Genomic DNA, 21,043 nt, shown 5'->3' with positions numbered 1-21,043 from the left:
CATCTATAGCCTGACGGAGCTGGCCCTGGTCTTCGCTGCTGATTGGCACTTTACCATCGTGCCAAAAATGTGACCGCTGTGTCGAGAGATGTGGCAATATCATCATGCGAGAAGAAAGACCCTCCGAAGAAACTCGCCTGCTTGAGGTTGTGTACTAGCTGAAGCAAGAACTTGCGGTTGCGCTGGTGGAAGAAGTAGTCGGCGTCCGTCCTCTGCGACTGCACCGCGTTGGCGACGATCACCATGGAGAAGATGTTGAGAGAGAGCTTGTCCTGGTAGGAGCCATCGAGGAGGACGGTCTTCTCGTCAACTTCCGGAAGCACATGGGTCAGCTCCGAGAGACGGTGCCGAATGATGAGCGAATTGAGCGTCGCCCGCAGCGCCGTGCTGCTGCCGGCGCCACTGGCGAGGTGTCTTGGCTGCATGACGTAGACGGACCAGGGCGACTTGCTGCCATGGAGGCCGCTGTTAGCCCATGGGCGGGCTTTGAGATAGAGGGTCGCTATCGCTCCTATCCTTGCCAGGTCGCCCTTCTCTGTGACTCTCGACTGCTCCGCTGTCGACTTCGTAGCTCCTTGATCTTCTCGGTTCTGCTCGTCCACTCCGTAGAGCCCCTTCGAGGGTGTACCGCTAACAATCCATCTGGACGATGTGTGAATGTTGCCAAGTCCGAGGAGGAAATCACTCCGGGCGTTATGAGTAGAGTTGCCAAGCTTGTGGCCTTCGTCTACGATACATCGCTTGAAGAGGATGCCTCCCAAGGGGTTTTCTTCCCAAGTGCCGGCTCTGACCATTCTTTCCAGACGAAAGTGCGTGAGAAATATCACATCATAGAGCGCGAGCTCACTGACGGCAGGTACGGGACCCTTGTCATGCAGAACAAGAACACTGAGACTGTCCATTGTGTGCAACTTGACTTCCCCTTGCCATTGCTTGAGTAGATTGTTCGGTACAACAATCAGCGAAGAATGGCTGATCGCGATTCTTCTTGCGTACGCTGGCTCGGTGCTGGTGCGACCTCGCCGGGAAGTGTTGGATGAGGGCAGCCGGTAAAAGCCGGGGTTGCGAGTAAGTACCTTGACACATGCCGAGTGGTCCAAGCCCGACTCTGCACCAAAGTGATATCTCCACGGAATACCTTCGGCTGTAAGCTTGGCAGCGGCCATGTCAGCGAGCGATCTGATCCGGCCCGTCTCAGTGCGGTCGCGGAGGCAATGGGCAGGAACCCGTGTCGGCAGGGACTTAGTCGCGAGGATCAGAGCGAGGCAGATCAGGGTCTTGCCGGCGCCCATTTGCTCGGCGAGGATGCCGCCCCGGACGCCGTCGTAGTAGCGCGGCTCTCGCAGGATAACACCTGCCGCGGCATCGTAATACCAATCTTCTCCGGCCTGATCTTTCACTCGGAGGAGTCGAGGGTCAAGCGTTTCCCCAGGCTGAGCCTCCCTTATGGCCATCAAGGCTGCTGATTGACGCTGGTAGAGATAGAGTGATGTTATGAGACCTTTGACTCTGCTGGCGAGTAATTGATCGACTGACTCCCGGCTGGCAGGGTCAACAATCGTGTCTGGGTCCGGGTCAGGAGATGGAATGTTGTTGAACATGTCTAGCAAAGAAAGCTCTTCTTCGGTGGTGGATTCTGCGGGCTCTGGACTTGATCGAGGGGTTGTCCCAGGTCTGCCACTCCACGCTTCTGTAGAAAAGTCGAGCCTAGTAAAGAGGGCTCGACGGTCCTTCTGCAGTTTGACATCTGATCTCGGGACATTATTGTTGTCAACGTCGTCGGGAAGGATGTATATCCTGAGAACCTCTGCTGAACCGGGTGGTGCGATGTGCTCCAATTTGATCCAATTTGATTCATAGAGACGTGAGAGGCCATCTCGGATCAAGAACCTGGCACAGATATTCGGAGGCGCCGCGCAGCCCTCGGGCGTCCTGCTCTTCACTAGAGTATCTTCACCTGGTACATGCCAGTTGTGGAGGGCTGTCGGCGCTGTATCTCGTGATGGATTGACGATGTCGTCGCCAATCAGGCATCCCACTGGGATGTACCCGTGAAAGCGGGATGCCATCTTCCGAGCCACGCTAGCGCAACTGCAACAGTGAAGGAATGAAAAATGAAGTATGGTAGATGATGAATCGATGGGTGAACGATTGGCAATGCTTGCTAGATGACGTTGGCTTATTGAGGTGAGTGAGTGCTATTGGAAGGCTGGGATGCAGTTGCCGTGAGTAAGGCACAGTCCGAGCAGTACTAAACACTGTACGTCCTGCTCAGATCATGTGGCAAACCCGGCGATATTGTCCAGTGACACAGTGCGGGTCACGTTTTCACCGTGTTGCTGCCTACAGTCTGAGGCGTGAGAATTGAACATGATGACCATAGCAATCTTCACCAATTTTATCACTTTGAGGCGCGATCTTGCTTTTGATTTTTGCTGTTGCGACTTGAATGTTAGAACTGTTGATTGACTACCTCTTGCTTCTGCCGATGCAGACACCTGTCAAGAAAATAAAAAACGAAAGTATGGGGTATCCCTCATCATAATCATCAAAAAAACGCCGAGTTCCCAATGCCATGCCCCCTAGCCGCTGCAATGCAAAGTGTTCCAAATACCAAGACTCGAACAGGATGTCTCCCCAGAGTCAGCCGCTACGATCACACAGCCGGCTGGTACACCTTGACCGAGTTGATCAGCCAGTACGCCTCGGAAAAGGCCCCCGGGTGGTTCGCCGCAAAGTCGTCGCACGTCGGCGCCAGCGCCGAGCACTCGGGGTTCTCGCTCCAGACCTTGCCTGCCCACTCGCCGCACAGCGCAATGTTGAAGACGAGGTTGTTCTGCCTGAAGTGGTCCGGGATGCTGCAGCCCTCGCCGCCGTTGAAGCGCGCGACGGGGAGGCCCCAAGCGCCGGGGTTCGGCGTGCCGGCGGCGATGTCGGCTGGGACGGCGCCCCGCGGGAAAAAGTACACCGAGATGTGGTCTGGCGTCCAGTCGACCGCGTAGACGCCGCCGCCAATGGCGTTGAAGCCGTCGCCGTAGTTGAGGTTGCTGGCCGTGCGCTGGGTGCAGCCGACAAAGGCCTCGCCGGCGTTGCAGTCGTTCTTGTCGAGCGTGGTAGAGGGGTCGGTGCCTTCGTTTGTGATGGAGCAGCCGGGCCCCGTGTGGAGGGTGACCTTGTTGCTCTCCTGCGTGTTGACGCCCTCGATGATATCAATTTCGCCACCGTGAGGCCAGTCGGGGCCAAACATCCAGAATGCACCCCATACGCCGCACGAGTTGGCGGGCATGTGGGCAATGTCGGCGATGAAAACGCCGCCATCAAAAGCTTTGTTCGAGGTCAGGCGGACTGAACGACGGTTGTCGCCTGGTGTGGTGTAGTCGACGCCGAGGAAGACGCCATCGTTGGCAAAGCCGGCCAAGGACTGGGCGTTGGCCTCGGACGCGTTGACGTAACGCTGAAACCCCTTGGTAGGATCGGGCGCGTCAAAGAAGCCGAACTCGTTGAAAAAGTTGGTGCGGTCGTAGTTGTCGTGCAGAACATATTGCTGCTGGGCGTAAGTGACGGTGGCGAGGGCGCCGAGGCCGAGGGTTAGATGTTGTAGATGCATATTGCTCGATATATTGATTCGTTGTTAAGCTCCTCGATGAGGATAGGTTGGTGAGCTTTGTGTTGAGACAAGAGAACAGACAGTATACACGACAGTGACCAGGTGAAAGAATGCTGTGAGAAGACGAGCGCCTCAGGGTTGATGCTCGCAGTGGTAGAGTTTTGACACTGATGATAATACAAGGCTCTTCTGTCTCTCCTTGGTAGGAAGGAAGGAAGGAGGGACGAGAATGGAAGAACCCTTAAATGAACGATGAGATGAAGAGGAAAAGAAAAACAGGAGGCTGTGCAGTCGACAGGCCACCTGATAGAGAATGGAGATTCTGTAGGGCTTTTCTTGGCCTGGGACGATATGGAGCGAGACCAACGGCTCTAGGCTCCAATCAAAGAAAGCTGTGACGTGAAAAAACAGGGAGTGTGGAAAGAACCAAGAAAGCTGAAGACCAGGCTTCGTAATGCTAGGCTGGCTGGGCAAGTGCAGTTAATGAAATGGTGGATGACGATGGTGCAGTGAAGCAGTGCACGACAAACCCGAACCGGTGGCCAGAGCAGCTGAATCATTGTCCACCGCAGGGAATGCAAATTGCTGTGTACCGAGCTACACCTACACATCCGAGGCCTACTGAGAAGAAAACGGCCATCGTGGCAGCCTCATGGCGGCCCGAAACAGGAAACAGGGGCGCCTCATATGCCGCAATAGGTGTGCAAGGTGAGACGTATGGAAGGCGTCTAACGGCTGGGGAGTTCCAAGTATGCGGTTTTCCCTGATCTAGGAGGACCCTTGACATGCCAGTCTCGCGAGTGACAGGCTACGGTCTTCCGTTGAGGCGAAAGCTAATCGGTTCCGGCACCTCCCTGTCTCGCCTTGGCAACGTCGGCATTCCAGTCGATGGACGACGGGGCTGGACCTCGGGACCCCTTTAAAGGGTTTTCATGTTACGGCATACGATCAGGGCGTTAGCCTCGAGGGCTTGGCCTATTCATCTTGCCACAGCCCGTTCATTGTGCACGACCAAAAGGCTGATGTATTGCTCAAAGCTCGACATGGCGAGTATCGTCGAGGGGGTCGTTTGTCGTTTGTCGTTTGTCGTTAAGCCATGGCCAATCAAGCCCGTCGAACTTGGTCAGGTTGAGGCGTTCTGTGGCGCCAACGTTCCTGACCGTGGCTTTGTCATCAGGCGCTTGCTGCCCTTCGTCTTCAGCCTCTCGTTCACCACGCAGCATTCCGGCATGAAACCCCCCTCGTCAAAGCTCGGCTATCTTGGCGACCATCCATCAGCTGGAATGGAGGGGGTTAGGACATGGCGATTGGCGTCATGGGAAAGTATCGGAACCCCTCGCCTCTTGACCTAACCCTTGCTCTTGTTGTCAGGCCCTCCCGTTCTTGACTGCGTCCATCCCACGACGGCTGGCAGATCGATCGCCAGGGGTCCTTTGTCTCTTGGTTTCTTTCCAAAATGCTATGCAATCACCCAAGTCCGACCAGGAGATCAGTGTTCAAAGAAATTTTCTTTTCTGTCAATGAATAAGCAGACAAACACGCTAAATACATCAAAAACACACTACAGGTACATCCTTCGTGGCGGCGCTGACAGTCCGTTCTGTTCAACATCATATCCCACACTCGAGTAGTTCGACGCACCATCCGGCTCAGCCTCCAGACTCCTCGATCCGGGCGTCCCAGCTGTCCCGGATTCTGAGGTCTTGCCCAACGGCCAGGCGTCAGTCCGCGGCGATACTAATGTTGCTGATGTCGCTTCTGATGGTGACGACGACGTGTGCCTCTCCTTCCAGTCCTCCTCGGCCGACTCCTCCTCGGGGATCTCGCGCAGCTCCATGCGTTCGCTGTCCTTGCGGTCGGCGTCCATGATCACCGTCGATGCCCTCTTGGTCTCGAGCTTGCTGCCCCAGACGCCAGTGCTGCGCGCGTCGGCCGATGAGTTGAGCCGCTTCGAGGTCAGTGTCGCGTGGATGTCGCGCAAGATGGGTCGGAGGATCGGTATGCACTGCACGATGATGGTGCCCGTGATTTCAGACGAGTACCAGACTTGAGACAGGCCGTTGCGATCTGGCATGTCGTTAGCAAGAATGCCGCCAGAGACGGCAATCGTCATCACACTTACAGATGTAGTACGCGTCGCGGTCGTTGCCCTTGTCCTTCCAGGATACGCGGATGGCTGACACAATGGCAACACTGTTTTCCATGTCAGCACTGAAAGGTACGCCAGGCTTCACGTCGCTGGATTAGCTTACATCATGCCCAAGCTCATCGTCAGACTGAGGCCGACCTTCTCGACCCTTCGCATCTCGAGCGATCGCGTGATCAACCAGGGGAAGCAGGCAAAGACGAAATCCATGATAATGTTGTACACTGTTGCCTCCTGTCAGCAAATACGAGTCTTGCTTGGCCGAAAGGACAAGACACGTACCGTTACCACCCTCCTTGAACTTGTCGCGGAAGCTCCAGTAGATGCAGAAATCAAGGCGGTACCAGTTGTCGTAGCCGTTCTTGTCGCACACCTTGGCCCACTGGAACAAGACCTTGAGGACCATGTACAGGTTCATGGTGACGATACAGAACCACAGCACCCATTTCTGCCACTGATTGCTCATGCGAAGGAGCGTCACGGCAAAGGCCGTTTTGGTCAGGGCCTGGCCGATGAGGGTACCGCATGATGAAATGTTGATGAGAATGTGCATGCGGTCGTCCCACTCCATGGCCGAGTTCTCGAGCACGTAGCCCGTGGCGAACTGATGAACGATCAAAGCATTGTTGGCGAGCAAGATACACTTTGAGGTGTCGCGTGTCAGTGAGATGACCGCATCCAGCAAGTGCGGAGGCAGTGCTGCCGCGGAGAGTTTGGAGAAAACGAGAGGTCGCGCGACTCACCCACGAAACGAGTAAGATGTAATCATCGTACCAGAGGCCGTGACGACGGGTCACCTTGACCCAGAGTCGGAGGGCCAAAAAGATAGTCGCACCGGCGAAGAGCGACCAGAGGCCAGCGTTCAGTTCAGTCCATGGGTTGACGAAGGGATGAACCTCTTCAACATCTTTGCGTGCCGTGAGATGCATGGTTACATAGCGGCCGTGTCGAGTACGATACCGGGGGTGGTGAGGCAACGCGTGGTAGCGAGGAGGCGGCGCCCTCTACACGGCACGGGGCCAGGGCGAAATGATCCAAGGGGAGAGTTTGTGAGTTTGATCTCTCTCTTTCTGATGTCGAAAAGGCAAATGGGCAAAACAGAGGAAAGGGAGCAGGGGCATGGAAGGGGGATTCGCTGGGAATATTAAGAGTGAAGGGGAACGCCCCAAATTGCCAGTCACACACGAGGGCCAACGTGCAGACAGCATGCAGACTGCATAGCAGACACACAGGGAGAATCCAGGCCCGGGGACCCCGCGAAGTGTAGAGTGAGCCAAGCCCGAAGGTCCACCTTGTGATGTTGTCTGCCGGGGATTGCTTGTAGAGGCTTGTGATTAGCGTCGAAAGTTTCACGAGGAAACCCGGTTCACCGGCGAGCAGGGGGAGGATCTGACCACGCCTGGTAGACAAGACATGCCTAGTCACCAAGCCCCTGGTAAAGGCGATCTTTCTAGGCCCCCTCCCCTCACCTCCCCCCCCTCCCCTGCACTACTGTTGGTGTGTGATGGGTGATTGGTGGCGCGGAGATAGTTATGACTGTCGAGGAAAGGCTTGCTTATGCTTCGATATTATACGCCATATTGCACACAGCATCGGACGAGCGGTGCCGTAGGGTTGGCCCAGCGGCACATCTTGACCGACAGGTCGGTTTCCAAGATGAGAGCTCTCTTGCCTTTTGCTTGCTTGTCCCTTACTCGCTTGCTCGCCTGCCTGGTGTGGTAGCAAATATGACGCCCATCCCCATCGGAAACTGACTCGGTTTCGGCAATCGATCACTTCAAAAGGGTCGAGCGCACCCGTCAGCGTCCATCTAAGCCTTCCTTCTGCCGTCTGCGAACTACTGACCTTAACGAGCTGTCACGCTTCGTTAGCAGGTTACCATCGGATCTCACTACCACTTAGCACCTAGATTGAAACCGACCAATCTCTGAAACCCTCTCTCTCTCCTGCCCACCCTCGATGAACCTACTTGCCATCTAGCGCGCATCGCAGGTGCTGGGCAGAAAATATCGAACTGATTCCGATACAGGAACGGTCTGGTCCATCAGACGAAAAGCCCCCTCCCCCTCCAAGGTCCCCATCGCCAAGTCTCGACACAGCCACAGGCGAAAGTGTGTGCTGAATTTGACCCTGACTCTCAAGCTTCGCTCTTCCCACCACCCCGGTCCTGGATGCGAAGCGAGGAGGAAGAGGAAGAGGAGGTGGGGGAGGAAGGGAGGTGCGCCTTTCCCTGGTCGCCTTGGCACTGAGAAGGCAACGGTTTCCCGTCCGCCGGTGACCCAAGAATGGAGACCTTCTCCGCGATCTCCCCTGCTTGGTGCCTCTGGGTCGACCAACCGCCAAGGCGAGCCCCACCACCCAGCCCACCACGGTCGTCCTTCAACCTCGTCCCCGGGCGAATCGAAAGCTCGCTTTCAGACGAGACCAAGCCTAGAGGATTCCAGATGCGTGCAGCCGGCAGATGGACGGAGCTGTCTGTGCCTGGCAGAGGACACTGGAGGAGAGCGGGCCCCATCCTGTCGTGCCGGCCAGTGGTTCCATGGGGTCCCTCTTCTCACCCCTTCTCATCAGAGACGGTGGGACGGCACGCTAAAAGCTTAATCAAGCGATGGGATATACCCCGATGGAGCCAGTCTGATTATCTCGACATGGTGGTGATGATGTCGAAAGCGATGCCCTGTTTTTTTTTCCCTTTGATTCCCTTCTAAAACGTAGTAGCAATTGATTAAATTGGCATGTGCGTCCCATCTACCCGCCACGCCGGGATCGACTGGTCTGACGACGAGTGCTAGGGTAAGAGCGACGAGGGGTGGGGCCCGGGCTCAATCTCGATTAAGAAGGAAGGCAGGGCCACGCACAGCAAAAGAGAAAGAGAGCGAGGACGGGGGGGGAGGGAGGAGCCCAAACAAGAACAGCTTAAGAGCCATATTAATCGTGTTCATCTGCAGGCCTGTGACGGCGCAGCCCGCCTCGCTCCCGCACACAAGTGAAAATCTTGGTTGGCAAGCTTGGCAAGCTTGGGTCCTGGCCCCACCCATGTTCGTTTCTTATCCCCCTCTCCCTCCTTCCTTGACATTTGTTGATCATATTCCCCTGCCTCGCACATTTGCCTCGACGCCTCGCATGCGAGTGAGCGGTGGAGGAGGGGAAGAGGGGGGGGAGGGCTTCTGTGTCTCACTCGTGGTACAACTCGGGCCCTGGCTCCCGACTCTAATCCTCATGGGGAGGCGAGGCTGCAGCCACGTGTGGAATGGCTTCTCGTCACATGGCGGACTGGGCTGCTAGCTGCTAGCTGCTAGCTGGACGTGTTTGACGATTGAGAGATTCGACCGACCTAGAAAGCCCTTGTACGGATCGGGAGGTCGGGAGGGGAGATTTGAGCTGAAAATGGTTAAATGGAAGAAAAGCGCCACGTTTGTTGGTTGCACCTGCCTTCCAGCCGTCTGGCCCGGACGGCATCATGACCTGGGGTAAGAGCAGCAAAAGAGGAAAGGTCAGAGGAGCGAGAAACGAGAAGCGAGAAAAATGGCGTTGGAATGATCACGAGCAGGACGAAAGGAGCAGCAGCTACATGTTACAGTGAGTGCGACGAGACGCATAGCACAAAAGCGCACAGCAAAGCACAGCACAGCACAGACAGCACAGCACATCTCCGGGTCAGCAGCACGTTACAGAATAGGGAACACAGGCACAGCAGCAACACCACCCATGTTCTCGCGGCCAAAGCTTATGTCATCCCCCCCCCCTCTCTTGGCCTCGAACATGCCTCGAGCTCGAGAGGGGCAATCCCTCCTCATCTCTTCCCCTCCCCCTGGCTCAGACCACGGCGATCATCGTTTCGAACTCGTCGTCGGCCCCGCTGCCCCTGCTGCGGCGTCGTGTCTTTTCTGGAAACTCAGTCCCGATGAAATGGCATGTGGGCGCCATTCGGACTTGATCTGATACCAGACGGACGGACAGACGCCTGTCATTGCAGTGCAATACACGTGTGGCAAGCCGGGGGTAACCTGGATCCAAATTGTTCCCTTATTCCGACCGACACACGAGAAACCTGGATAGGCGAGCCAGATGACCCGATTTACTTTTCCACATCGCAGTCAGCTTCCAACCCCCCCCCCTGGGTGATACAAAGTTGTCCCACGCTGGAACGTATGGCCCGTCGACGACAGGCCCGGACGTCACTCCAAACTCTCAGTGATGGTTCAATCTGGCTGCTGGCAGAGTTGCCGGACCTTCTCGCCTGCCGACTCTCTTATAAGCTTCTAATGAGGTGCAGTTGACAAGATGGCATTGCAACCAAGTTGGGCACGCCGCGAATGCTTTTTATGCCAGGGTAGCTTATTATAGCACTTTTATCTTCATATGGATCGAATCCTCGCAATATGGCCCACCGTGAGACACAGACGTACTCGCATAGTCTGGCGAAAGCCGACGTCCTAGCGGTCACGGCCGCAGCGCCAAGCGATGATGGCTCCGTGTTTGACCTAGGTTGGAATCAAAAGCCAGAGCACGACGCCAAACCTTGGATCAAAGGCATGCACAACGAGAATGTCTGGGTACTTGTGCGAAGATTGAATAAGGCCACAGCCGCTTGGCGCTCTCCCGTTTGCCCGCGACGGGAACCATCGGTGCTAACCCATGACAGGAAGTGTACGAACTCAAAAAGACTGATCATGTCCCCTATGGAGGCCTCGATCTCGTCGTCGCCCGGGATTCAGAGTGCTCGCCAAACAAGTTGCGCAGTGAGGTGGAGAGGCTGTACATGGGCATGGTGTGTAATTGCCTCCCCTCCCCTGCCATGTCCTGGGCCATTTTCATTTATACTGACTCGGGCAATGCCACCAGCTGCTTGGACTGTTTGCGCTCGTCAATACTCTTGCTCGACTCCGCTCATGGCGTGAGCCAGCAAGAACAGCTGCATTTGGACTCGAAATAAACTCCCATGCTGGTGTATCCCTGGCCGCGTTACAGTGCTGACGACCCGCCAAGACGTACTTTGCCGCCTGGACACTCGATTGTCTCATGCCACTCCTCACCGTCGCAACCATTGCCCTCGTCGTCTCGCCCCGGGCACGAGTCGTGCTCTTTCCGCCGGCACCGCTGTCCATGGTCGACATGACCACCGGCGGCGTGGCGAAGCCCATGGCCGGCACCCTTGGTTCGACCGATGCCGCGACCGGCGCCCCACAGAACCTCAAGGGTGAAGCTGCGGAAAACGAAGCGAGTAACTTTGTGACGAGGGCCGCCGCGATCGCTACCAATTTGGTGATGGGACAAGACCATCATGGCGCGCCTTTCGAGTAGGAGGGCGGCAGTAGAGACGGGTTCAAGCCGCAATTTGATGAGACGACCATGGCCGTCGTGAAAGACAAGGCTGAGGGTATGGACCGGCCGTCTCAGGAGAAGACGAAGGTACCCGTTGAGGAGGTGGTGCGAAAACACGCGTGCTCGTGTTCTGGGTGCTGTTGCTAAAGGCACCACAGGTCTGGCACCAGATGACGCCCTCTCTTGCATCTCCTTATCCTGACGTCCGATACCTGGGGAGAGATTGGCCAAGTTCCTCATTCTCCCGTGCCTGAGCGCCGTGAAAATCCTAACTCTGTGTAGCATTCTGGTACCGACCCCTCCGTTTGATCGACAAAACCACCGCATTCGACTGGCATGGTACCTCGGGCCCCTGGCTGCACTGTCGCTGTTGGTACACGCGATGTCGCTGTCAGGGGCCTGACTTTTGGTCGTTGGTGTCTTGGTATTCGGCGAACCCCTCGTCTCCGCGGCCTCAAGAACTTGGCGGGGCAACGGTCAGACTAATTACTTTCACCTCAACAAGTACGTCTCAGATCAAGTTCACACTCCGGAACCCGTGCTAAGCCTTCCAGCACCATCTTCAGAGGTGTTCCCACCAACCTTCAACTCGCTCTGACGCTGCTCCGCCTCGGTGAGGCCAATCAAGCCCCGTTCCCACCTCCAGCGCGTGTCCACCAGCCTCCGCCCGATGAACCCATCGATATCGATCAGACCGTTATTGATGCCTCGGTCGGTGATCAGCCCCTCGGTGTCTCCGCCGATGAGCTGCAGCACACAGCCGGATACGATGCTGCGCAGGCAGACCACGCCGGCGGCGGCGACACCGAAGTCGAGCAGGCCGTGGGCCACGGCAACAAGCGTGAGAGAGTTTTGAGTATTCTCAAGGGCAGCGCCAAGGAAGCCGTCAAGGCTGCCGCAGGTGTCGACAAAATCCGCGCAAAGATGGGTGCCACCCACGCTAAGCAGCGCGTTGGTGTGCTGCCGCCAGTCAAGAAAGAAAAACAGGAGAAGTGAGGGCTACAGACCGTAGGCCCCGTAGAGTTCAGCGCCCGATATGAGGGGACAGCTGGGTACGTATACGTCAATTCGGCAGCTGATGAGCCGTTTCTGGCATTGGATAAGCATAGCATCCGCACGCCCATCTCGAAAAAGGAGGACCTGAAGACGCTCTGGGTAGTGAACACTGAGGACATTGAGCAGCTCAGGAAGCACTCTGGATATGGCATGAAGGCAAAGCTGGCTGCCGGATGGGCGACGGATGGCCCAGTATACGATGCACTCAGGATCGTCGACAAAAAGGGGGCTGTTTATATTGTCACTAGTTTACCATATCGGGATGCCCTTTTCAATAGGTTGTGTGCCATTGGAAAGCACGTAAAATGGGAAGTCTGGTGAGCTACTGGTTTCGAGTTACCCTAGTTACGGACTCTAGCTTCCAGAAAGGGTGCTTGTTATGATTTATGAGATAACTATATGGCTTGGGGAGCATAGAAAGGAATTTACGGCCACAATTTCCGGCACATATTCAGAGATGACTCAACTGCTTTGGCCAGCCGCCCCGCGACTAAAGGTGTTGCAAGCGTAATGTGAACTTGACCACCAAGAGCAATCGAGTATTCCGTCACTATTTTGGCCGTGGCTGCTATCTACACCACTGTTTGTGTTCCCATACCTTTTGGAACCTTGGCAACGGGTCCAACACATGATCCCCCAGCTCCAGGGTTTTCGATATATCAAAGTGACACTGGTAGTCCGTGACATGTCCTCAATATGAAGCCCGGCATCGAGATTTGACAAGGCCATCGCGAGAATACCGATTCCCAAACGTCCGAGTTGAGCGCGGTCTTCAGCAAGAACCGACGCTTCTCGGCACAACCACCATCATTGATTCGACAGTATCGCAGCACAAACCCCGTCCAGGTGCTTCCATTCCGAATCTTCATTTTCTTCATCCTCGGCATGTGCGTCCTGGCCGTCCACTTTATAGTAACGAGAAGGCCCACCATGCACAATAGTTAATGGTGATTTTGAAGGGACGACGTCAGAACGAGGTACTCGAGCTTGGGACACCGCGACGCCGGCTTGAACCAAAGGTACGCGAAGAAGGCCATCGCGTCGAGGAAGAGGGCGCCCTTTGGCTTCGCAGCGTCCACGCCTTCTAGCAGAGCATCTCCGCAGGGTGAAGGCCGAAGGGGCCGGCGGAGGGACCCCATCCAATGAGTTTCGGGGCCCCGCCTCGCTGAAGAGATGCAGTCTCTTGAAGGAGTCGCCGTGTACCGGGCCACCATCGGAGGCGTCACTGCAGTGACATCGCGCGCTTTGCAGCGTGTCAAGGCTCGCGAGGGCGCGTGCTGATGAGCCCGACGATGGAGGCCGAGCCGACGGCGCGATAGGACTGGCGCCGTATGACAAGCGTCGTGACGACGCTGACACTTGGGGGCACGTCTTTTCTCCTCTCCAGTGACGCGGATGATCCCGATCGAAGTGCGACGCCCCAGGCCACCGACGGTGGCCAAGGCCCGCGGCCTCTTGCCGTACCCTTGCCCCAGATGCTGTGTCTGATTTGGCACGCAGCTTCGCGGGCGGGACGAGCTGCGTGGGCAGCGTGACGCCGGCCGTAGACGGGTAGCGTGCCGTCAGGCAAAGCTCGTGGGACGTCTGTTTTGCGTCGCTGGGCGAGTGTACGGCGAGGTCCAGCGCCAGGCCGCCGCGGCGCTCGGGCGACGTCGACCATGGTGCGAGCAGCTTCAGCAGTCTTGCCAGCGCCTCGAGGAAAGGAAAGCGCGGCGGTTCTCTTGCTCCGTCTCGCGGCTTTCGGACGGCCTGGCGTTGCCTGAACACCGGGGGATATCCGGCTCGCTCGTGGGAGTCCGATTTTACTGTTACGTGACTTTGCCTTTCCAAGTCAAAGATGACCTACCGGGCTTCGTTTGGAGGATCTGACCAGGTTGCGGCAGCCATCACGAGGTAGTTCTTCCGGTCGCTGAATGGTGTCAATGACTGCAGCATGCAAAGCATGGGCTTTCATGGACAAAACAAGGATGAGGTCCCTCATATTTACGTGCATATATCTACAGAGGCTTTCGGCAAACTCAACATGACACACCTGGAGCGCCATGAAGGTACCCGAGATGATTGTGACCTTGGGAGAGGAGCCCAAACTCTGCCGGATCATCGGAATGAGACACCGCGTAAATCACCGCTTCTCAGACAGGCATGGCCGAGATGGGCTTGACAGGCCATTCATACCGCCTCGTGAACGGCACGCTGAACGACCACTCTCCCGAGCCGACAGTCTCGGTCCTCGGTTCGTCACCAGGGATCACCACCTCCATCTCCGTGGTCGGCGGCACAACCACGTCAATGGTAAGCGTCAAATCGCCCTCCTTGCCCTCGAGCCGCCACGAACTGGCGACCCGTCCATAGGGCGTCAGATGCTCTGCCCTCGCCCACGTGAAGTCTCCACCAATCTCTGGCTCCGTCCTTGCTCTCTTCCACCCAGCTTCCGCCCTCTTAAGACCGGCAAGACGCTCGACCATGAATTTGGCCACGGCGCCGTACGCGTAGTGGTTGAAGCTCGTCATATCGCCCGGGTTGACGCTGCCGTCGGGGAGCATGCTGTCCCAGCGCTCCCACATGGTCGTCGCGCCCATGGTGACGGGGTACAGCCACGACGGACACGCCCGCTCAGTCAGCATGGCATAGGCGACATCGGAGTGGCCAGTTTGGGCCAAAGCCTCGCAGATGTACGGAGTGCCTGCGAAGCCGGTACCGACGCGGAAGCTGTTGCGGCGGACAATCTCGGCAAGGCGGTCACCGGCGCGACGGAGTTGAGTGGGTGCCAGGAGGTTGAATGTGATGGCGAGAGCGTAGGCAGTTTGCGTGTCCGACGTGAGGCGGCCGTTTGACGACACGTACTCGGCGGCGAACTCGAGACGGCATGCGGCGGCCTCTTCACGGTAACGGGTTGCATCGGACTCTTTGCCCAGCAAGCCAGCGATCTGTGACATGGCGTCGAGGGAGTGGATGAGGAACGCATTGGCGACCAGTGGAGGGTCGGTCACGGCCTTCCAGGGCTCGTGAGGGGACGCGTTGGGATCCAGCCAGTCCTTACAAAGATCAGCAAACAATCACATCGCCGCATGTCCAGTAGTCAGTCGACTTACACCGAGTTGAGGGGCGGCAAAATCCCACAGATGTACACTGCCAGTCTTGTTCTTCGGGATGGCACCAAGCCAAGCGACCATGGAGTCATATTGCGGGATGAGCACGTTCAGATCATTCGTCTCTTCCCAGAGGGCCCAGGGCGCGAGGATGGTCACGTCATTCCAGATGGCAGCCGGCCAGATCTTGCCCCAGAAAAAGTGCCCCTGAACGACGTTCGGCACGACCATGGGCGGCACGCCGTCCTGCCGCTTCTGTTCGTCCCACAAGTCGCGAAGCCAGTTCTTGAGGATCCCCGTACAATCGTAGATGAAGGTCGCTGTCGGGGCGAATAGGGCGAGATCGCCGGTCCAGCCCAGCCGCTCATCACGCTGGGGACAGTCGGTCGGCACCGAAAGAAAGTTGCCCCGCATGCCCCAGCGGACGTTGGAGTACAGCTTGTTGAGCATTTCGTCGGAACAGGTGAAGTTTCCCGCCTCTTCCATGTCGGTATTGCAGACCACAGCCTCGAGTGAGTCCAGGATGTCAATATCTGCGGATGGCCAGTCGTCGACCTGGGCATAGCGAAAGCCGTGGAAGGTGAAGCGAGGCTCGTACGATTCGCCAGCCTCATCACCACAGAGGGTGTAGATGTCCCGGGCCTTGCAGTCACGCAGCGGCCGGATGCCAAGCTCGCCCTTCTCGAGAACCTCGGCGTGCAGCAGGGTGATTTTATGGCCGCGGGGACCCCTGACTTTGTTGACCCGAAGGTAGCCTACGAGGTTCTGCCCAAAGTCAAGCACCGTCTTTCCGGAGGGGGTCGTGATCTTTTCGATGGGCTTGACGATTTCGAGGCGTCGAACAGGCTCGGCGTCACCCGCATGGAGCTGGACGGTATCTGCGATCGGGGGCAGGGTATCGACTGCGGCCCATCCCATGGCCTCGAAGCCAGGGATCGACCAGCCCGGCACCTCGGCCGTCGCGTCATACACTTCGCCGTCGTAAATCTCGGAGCGCTGAATCGGGCCCTTGTTGACGGTCCAGGTGTTGTCGGTGGTGATTGTACGAGTCGAGCCGTCGTCGAAGGCAATCTCCAATTGCGCCAATACGGCGGTTCTCGGCCCCCAGATATTACGGCGACCGCCCTCGAAACCAATACGCCCCTTGAACCAACCCTCGGCAACGCGGACGCCGAGACAATTGTCCCGCGAAGAAAGAAGATCGGTCACGTCATGTGTCTGGTAAGTCAGCTGGTCGTCATAGGACGTCCAGCCCGGCGCCAGAAAGTGATCGCCGACCCTCCTCCCGTTGATCTCAGCCTCATACACACCCAGCGCCGTGATGTAAAGCCTCGCAGAACGCACCGGCGCGTCAAAGGTAAAGTCTTTTCGGAAGAGGTCCTCGGGCAGGGGCGTCTCAATGTCGTCGCCGGCCCACGGTGCAGAGATCAGCTGTGCCGACCAGTCTCTCCGATCCAAGAGCCCCGTCTCAATGATAGCGGGATCGCTCCAGGCGGTATATTCCCGCTGTCCCTGTTGGCGTGCGCGCACGCTGACGCTGCATCGCGTGCGGGAAGCCAGCGGTTGCTCGAGCGGCCAGGGCACGAGGCGAGATTCTGGGGAGATGACCTTGATGCTGCCGAGCTGGGTGACCTGCGCGCCGATGATGCGTTCAACCTTGACCTCGTATTCTTCTTGTGAGAAGTTGTTCGGGGCATCTGCGAAGCGCCATGATATGCGCGGCGTGGCGTCGTCGACTCCGAGAGCCTGGCCTGGTCTGTGATGCTCGAAGCGGACGTCTGTAATGGTTGGTAATGACATGATGGCGGATTCAAGTGTCAGGAAGAAGACTGCAACTTGTCCCGAGGTGATGTGAATTGTGTAGGAGGGAAGGCCGACTGAGAGCCGCCGTCGGGTTCATGGACCTATTTGTCGAGATTGCGTCAGGAGCCCCTCCTCCTCTTCCGTCTCGGATCCGGGGAATCCATGGACTCGGTGCAAGTGTTCACGGCATCGGTCGAGATGAAACCGAAGTAATCCCTATGGGATAGCGATGGATCGTCACTAAGAACACCAGCGGATGAAAAGCCAAGGAGGGGAGCTAGGCTGACGACGAGCCCCTCCTCCATGCGCGTGAACCCAATGAACGCCACGAGGAAGGAGTATACATCCGAGAAATACTTCCGAATTATACTTCCGAGACGACTCACCAAATATATCCGAGCCCAACCCACTCATTGGGCTGAAGAAAACGATTAGTCAGCGACGATGAAGAATGACCATTGGCCATGAGGAGCTCTCTATTCTCCGAGCACATCCCTGAGCAGCCACATGAGCAGCGGAGTATATGGTTTTCCCGACTGGATATCCCGGCCGCCGCGATTCCATTTCCTGTCAATGACCGCTTACCGGACCATGAGCCAGAAGTCCGGGTGCTCTGGGACGACGCCAATAGCTAGATCGCAAGACAAAAATACCAGCCCGTGTCCAAGGGGGGGACTCTCGCTCTTGCTCATATGATCCTTGATGGACCAACAGATGACACGACTGCGCATAAATCCGCTTTCCCCCCACTCACTTGCCTTGTTAGGCATGTGCAACCGCCTCTATCGCAGGACCTGCACCACTACCAAGCCCGACGCAATAGCAACCACTGTACCATCATCTCACACAGTTACACAGCATCCCCTGCGACGGCCGCCAAGCTGCCTGCCGCATCTGCCAATTCACGGCAGTGTCACCTCATGTACAACAAGTCGTCGATTCGCCCATTCGTAAAAGCTACGACACCGCGAAATTCCCCTATCCCCTCCTCTTCTGACCAAGTAACGAGCTCGCTTTAAACAACGATCTATCCATGATACCTTCTACGTCCATTCATGCCTGTCATGACATTGCAACCGAGGCCCGGAAAAAAAAGAACTGGGAACCAACCCCGTGAAATCCCAGGGCGTAACATGAGCCAGAGGGGAAAAAAAAGGGAGGGGGTATACAAGATGACCACGAGAACGCGCCAAGACGGCAGAACCCAATGCATGAAAGAACACCCCTGAGATGCAAAGAAAAGGTAAAAAAAAATGGCAGTCGGTCAGCCGCGGAAAACTCCCCAGCGGTGTTGGCTGGATGCAGAGAGGGGGACAATAAAAAGGAAAAATGCAAGAACACATGGATGAACCCCTCCCCCCTACCCCGGCAACCCTCACAGCCTGACGTGCTGGCCCGTCAGTTTGAACCAGAGGACGGCAATGAGGTCCTCCTTGAAGCGCTCCCAGAGGTTGCGGTTCAGGTAATAGCTCAGTTGGCGGTAGTGGAACATCTCGCCCCAACAGTCGCGGCCCCACTCGCAGCCCGCCATGTTGACGACAAAGTCGCGCTCGTCCTGGCTGTAATGGTAGCGCGGGGTCCTTGCCGTCGTCGCCGCAGGCGCCGGCGGGGAAGGCGTTGATCGAGCGCTGTGGGAGGAAGGCCGTGTGCTGACGCACCCACGGCTGCGTGCGGTACATCTGCTGCAGCGCGTCCTGCTCCTTATGCGTCCACTCCATGTGCTTCTGTTCGTAGGCGACGGGATCCCACCAGACGTCCATGAGCTGGTCGGAGACGGCGCCACGCCGCAGGAACCAGGAACCGAGGTTGAAGCCGGCGCAGTCCTGGGAGAGGATAAGGTTGATGGATTCCGGCTTGCCGTCGCCCACGGGGCTGCGAGACGTGGGGTCGAGATATTCCTCGGCGAAGGGATGCGAGATATTGAGGGGATTGAATTCGTTAATGTCGCGATACGTGTTCTTCGCAAGGTCGTTGAAAATGTGGCTCTGCAGTGAGTACGAGGGCTCCATGATGAAGGTGTTGAGGTCCAGCCACCAGACCCTGTGATGCCACGTTAGCCAAGGTACGCCAATCGAACGGTGGATTCAAGCCACTGACCATTCTGCCTTGGGGTATTTCCTCAAGGCATTGCGGACGTAGTCAACCTTCTCCCAGCCCTCGCGCCACTCGTGCGCATATCGCTTCTTGGTGCTCATGTCGACGATTTCCAGTTCGTAGCCCCACCGGGCGGCGTACGCCTTCTTGTTCTTGACGCTGTCTCTCTCTATCGCCCATTCCCGGGCGCCCTTCCATTCCATGACGCCGCCTCCGACATTCGCCGCGAGAATGATGACGTACTTTTGGCCTCCGCCGAGCCATGACGTCCGTCGCCAGTGGTAGACAAAGAGCTGCCGAATCATTAGCTGCCGATGCAGGCGCCTAGGCAGGGGTTGGCCTTGACTTACGACTGTGATAAAAGACCCAGACGGCGAAGAGTATGAAGAAGAGTATGCCAGCCGGATCTTTGTCTTCCTCTTCATGCGGGCGGCTCGCCTCTGCATCCTCCCGATGAGAGGCAGGTTCTGTACGGACCATGGCCCACGGTTTTGCTTGTCCTTGAAACCTCCGTACTGCGGCTGATTTGCTTGGCTGAAGAACGGCAGGCTGCTCGAGATGCGGCGCATGTGACGCTGGAAGAAGCCCTGGTTGTGAGTCGAGAAGGACGGGTAGCCAGTGACGCCGAGGGTCCTCATCTTGGTGGCCTCCCATGGCGCGGAGATGCCGCCGGGCGAGGGAAAGGGAAAGGAGCCGGTCGGGCTGTTGCGACCGCTGTTGTAGTTGAGGCCGGGACTCGCCCAGCCGCCGCCGGGATGGGGTGACGGGCTGCGCGAGAGAGACATGGGATCGGCGGGGGTGCCTGCAGGAAAGAAAAGGGACACAACGTCAGCAAGCGAAATCTTGTCAGACACGAGAAGGTTGTGCGAAGGCAGAAGAGAAAACCAAGAGAGATGCGGCTGGGAAGAACGACATCAGCGACAGTGTTGGCCACGTACCTGGTATGGGCGGCAGGTTTGAAGAGTGGCCCTGCACCCCCAGGTGCTGGGGGCCGCGGCGTTCAGCGGACGCGACGTCAATGCCCAAGCTGAGGGAGGAGCGACGGCGTTGATGAGAAGCGGGGGGTCGTCGATCGTTGGCCGACGATACGGAGGACGAGGACGAGGCGGCTGGGGGAGATGGAGGCGCCAGGTTGGTGGAATGCGGGTGTTGTTACTAGAGGACGGGGATCCTCCAGATGACAACGAGACGGGAAGGGGAGATGGGATGGAAATAAGAGGTGGTGGGGGGTGGATTTCGTCGAAGTGTTTTTTTTTCTTCCTTTCTTGTTTCGGGCCTTGGCCACGGTAAGGCGTTTGGGCAGTGCGTTGAAGCAAGGGCGACGATCTTCTGTGGTGCGCCAGTCGCAAAGCGATTGTACGTGCCAGGATCGATCGATGGACTCGAGGCGGCGGCAGCACCAATGCCCTTGGTGAGGAGTGTCGGCGGAGGTGGTAGTGGTGGCCGACGGTTGTCTGTGATGAACGGCCGTGCGAGACTAGCAGTTACAGATTTTAGGCGATGCCGGGGAAGGACGTGGGAGGTGATTCCGTCGATGGTGATGGTTATGGAGACGATGAGCGTGGTAGATCTCTTGGCTGGAGCGGGCTCGTTTTGTGGCTGTCGTGGGCTTTCTCTCAATCGAGTGTCAAAGTTTGCCAATGGGACCGAGACATGACGGATGGAGGGTCAACGAAGACGGGAAGACAAGGCCGGTCGTATTTTCGCTCATGTCATCTCGAGTAATAGTCTTTGGCGATTTTGCTTTTGGGCTAGGTGTTGTCTTCTCCATGCGGTAGGTTTAGTGCTCGGGCGATTTCTGAGGGTCTAGGTACAGCAGGTAGGAACCTACCTAGGTACCTAGCTTGCCTGGCAGAGGAGCCGAGACGACCAACAAAAGGCTCCAGTGATAATAGGGGCGAGCCACCATCGCCCGAAGCGGCG

At 57.1% G+C, this 21,043-nt stretch overlaps 7 protein-coding genes across 7 annotated transcripts; 1 reads left to right on the top strand and 6 right to left on the bottom strand.

Annotated features, from left to right (window-relative positions):
* Positions 1 to 50: 50 nt before the first annotated feature.
* On the bottom strand, positions 51 to 2,069 carry VDBG_04805 (conserved hypothetical protein; the record flags this gene model as incomplete). Its single annotated transcript, XM_003005153.1, has 1 exon — positions 51 to 2,069. One exon carries the CDS (start codon positions 2,067 to 2,069, stop codon positions 51 to 53), a length of 2,019 nt encoding a protein of 672 aa, XP_003005199.1.
* Positions 2,070 to 2,656: 587 nt separating this feature from the next.
* VDBG_04804 (mixed-linked glucanase) lies at positions 2,657 to 3,705 on the bottom strand (the record flags this gene model as incomplete). Its single annotated transcript, XM_003005152.1, has 1 exon — positions 2,657 to 3,705. One exon carries the CDS (start codon positions 3,605 to 3,607, stop codon positions 2,657 to 2,659), a length of 951 nt encoding a protein of 316 aa, XP_003005198.1.
* A 1,463-nt stretch (positions 3,706 to 5,168) lies between these two features.
* VDBG_04803 (conserved hypothetical protein) lies at positions 5,169 to 6,847 on the bottom strand (the record flags this gene model as incomplete). Its single annotated transcript, XM_003005151.1, has 5 exons — positions 5,169 to 5,674; positions 5,730 to 5,800; positions 5,860 to 5,977; positions 6,036 to 6,396; positions 6,497 to 6,847. 5 exons carry the CDS (start codon positions 6,680 to 6,682, stop codon positions 5,169 to 5,171), a joined length of 1,242 nt encoding a protein of 413 aa, XP_003005197.1.
* A 3,288-nt stretch (positions 6,848 to 10,135) lies between these two features.
* Positions 10,136 to 12,074, top strand: VDBG_04802 (conserved hypothetical protein; the record flags this gene model as incomplete). The annotated part of the gene is made up of 4 exons (XM_003005150.1): positions 10,136 to 10,309; positions 10,399 to 10,524; positions 10,743 to 11,053; positions 11,594 to 12,074. The coding sequence occupies 4 exons, from the start codon at positions 10,136 to 10,138 to the stop codon at positions 12,072 to 12,074; spliced, it is 1,092 nt and encodes a 363-aa protein (XP_003005196.1).
* A 2,192-nt stretch (positions 12,075 to 14,266) lies between these two features.
* On the bottom strand, positions 14,267 to 17,023 carry VDBG_04801 (bacterial alpha-L-rhamnosidase domain-containing protein; the record flags this gene model as incomplete). The annotated part of the gene is made up of 2 exons (XM_003005149.1): positions 14,267 to 15,169; positions 15,227 to 17,023. 2 exons carry the CDS (start codon positions 17,021 to 17,023, stop codon positions 14,267 to 14,269), a joined length of 2,700 nt encoding a protein of 899 aa, XP_003005195.1.
* A 1,378-nt stretch (positions 17,024 to 18,401) lies between these two features.
* Positions 18,402 to 18,557, bottom strand: VDBG_04800 (Mnn10p; the record flags this gene model as incomplete). Its single annotated transcript, XM_003005148.1, has 1 exon — positions 18,402 to 18,557. The coding sequence occupies one exon, from the start codon at positions 18,555 to 18,557 to the stop codon at positions 18,402 to 18,404; it is 156 nt and encodes a 51-aa protein (XP_003005194.1).
* A 553-nt stretch (positions 18,558 to 19,110) lies between these two features.
* On the bottom strand, positions 19,111 to 19,905 carry VDBG_04799 (conserved hypothetical protein; the record flags this gene model as incomplete). Its single annotated transcript, XM_003005147.1, has 2 exons — positions 19,111 to 19,413; positions 19,471 to 19,905. The coding sequence occupies 2 exons, from the start codon at positions 19,903 to 19,905 to the stop codon at positions 19,111 to 19,113; spliced, it is 738 nt and encodes a 245-aa protein (XP_003005193.1).
* Positions 19,906 to 21,043: the final 1,138 nt, after the last annotated feature.

Source organism: Verticillium alfalfae, genomic scaffold (assembly GCF_000150825.1).
Source record: "Verticillium alfalfae VaMs.102 supercont1.5 genomic scaffold, whole genome shotgun sequence".
Lineage (NCBI taxonomy): Eukaryota > Fungi > Ascomycota > Sordariomycetes > Glomerellales > Plectosphaerellaceae > Verticillium > Verticillium alfalfae.
Note: the sequence above shows the minus strand (reverse complement) of the source record. Positions and strands in the feature narration are given on the sequence as shown.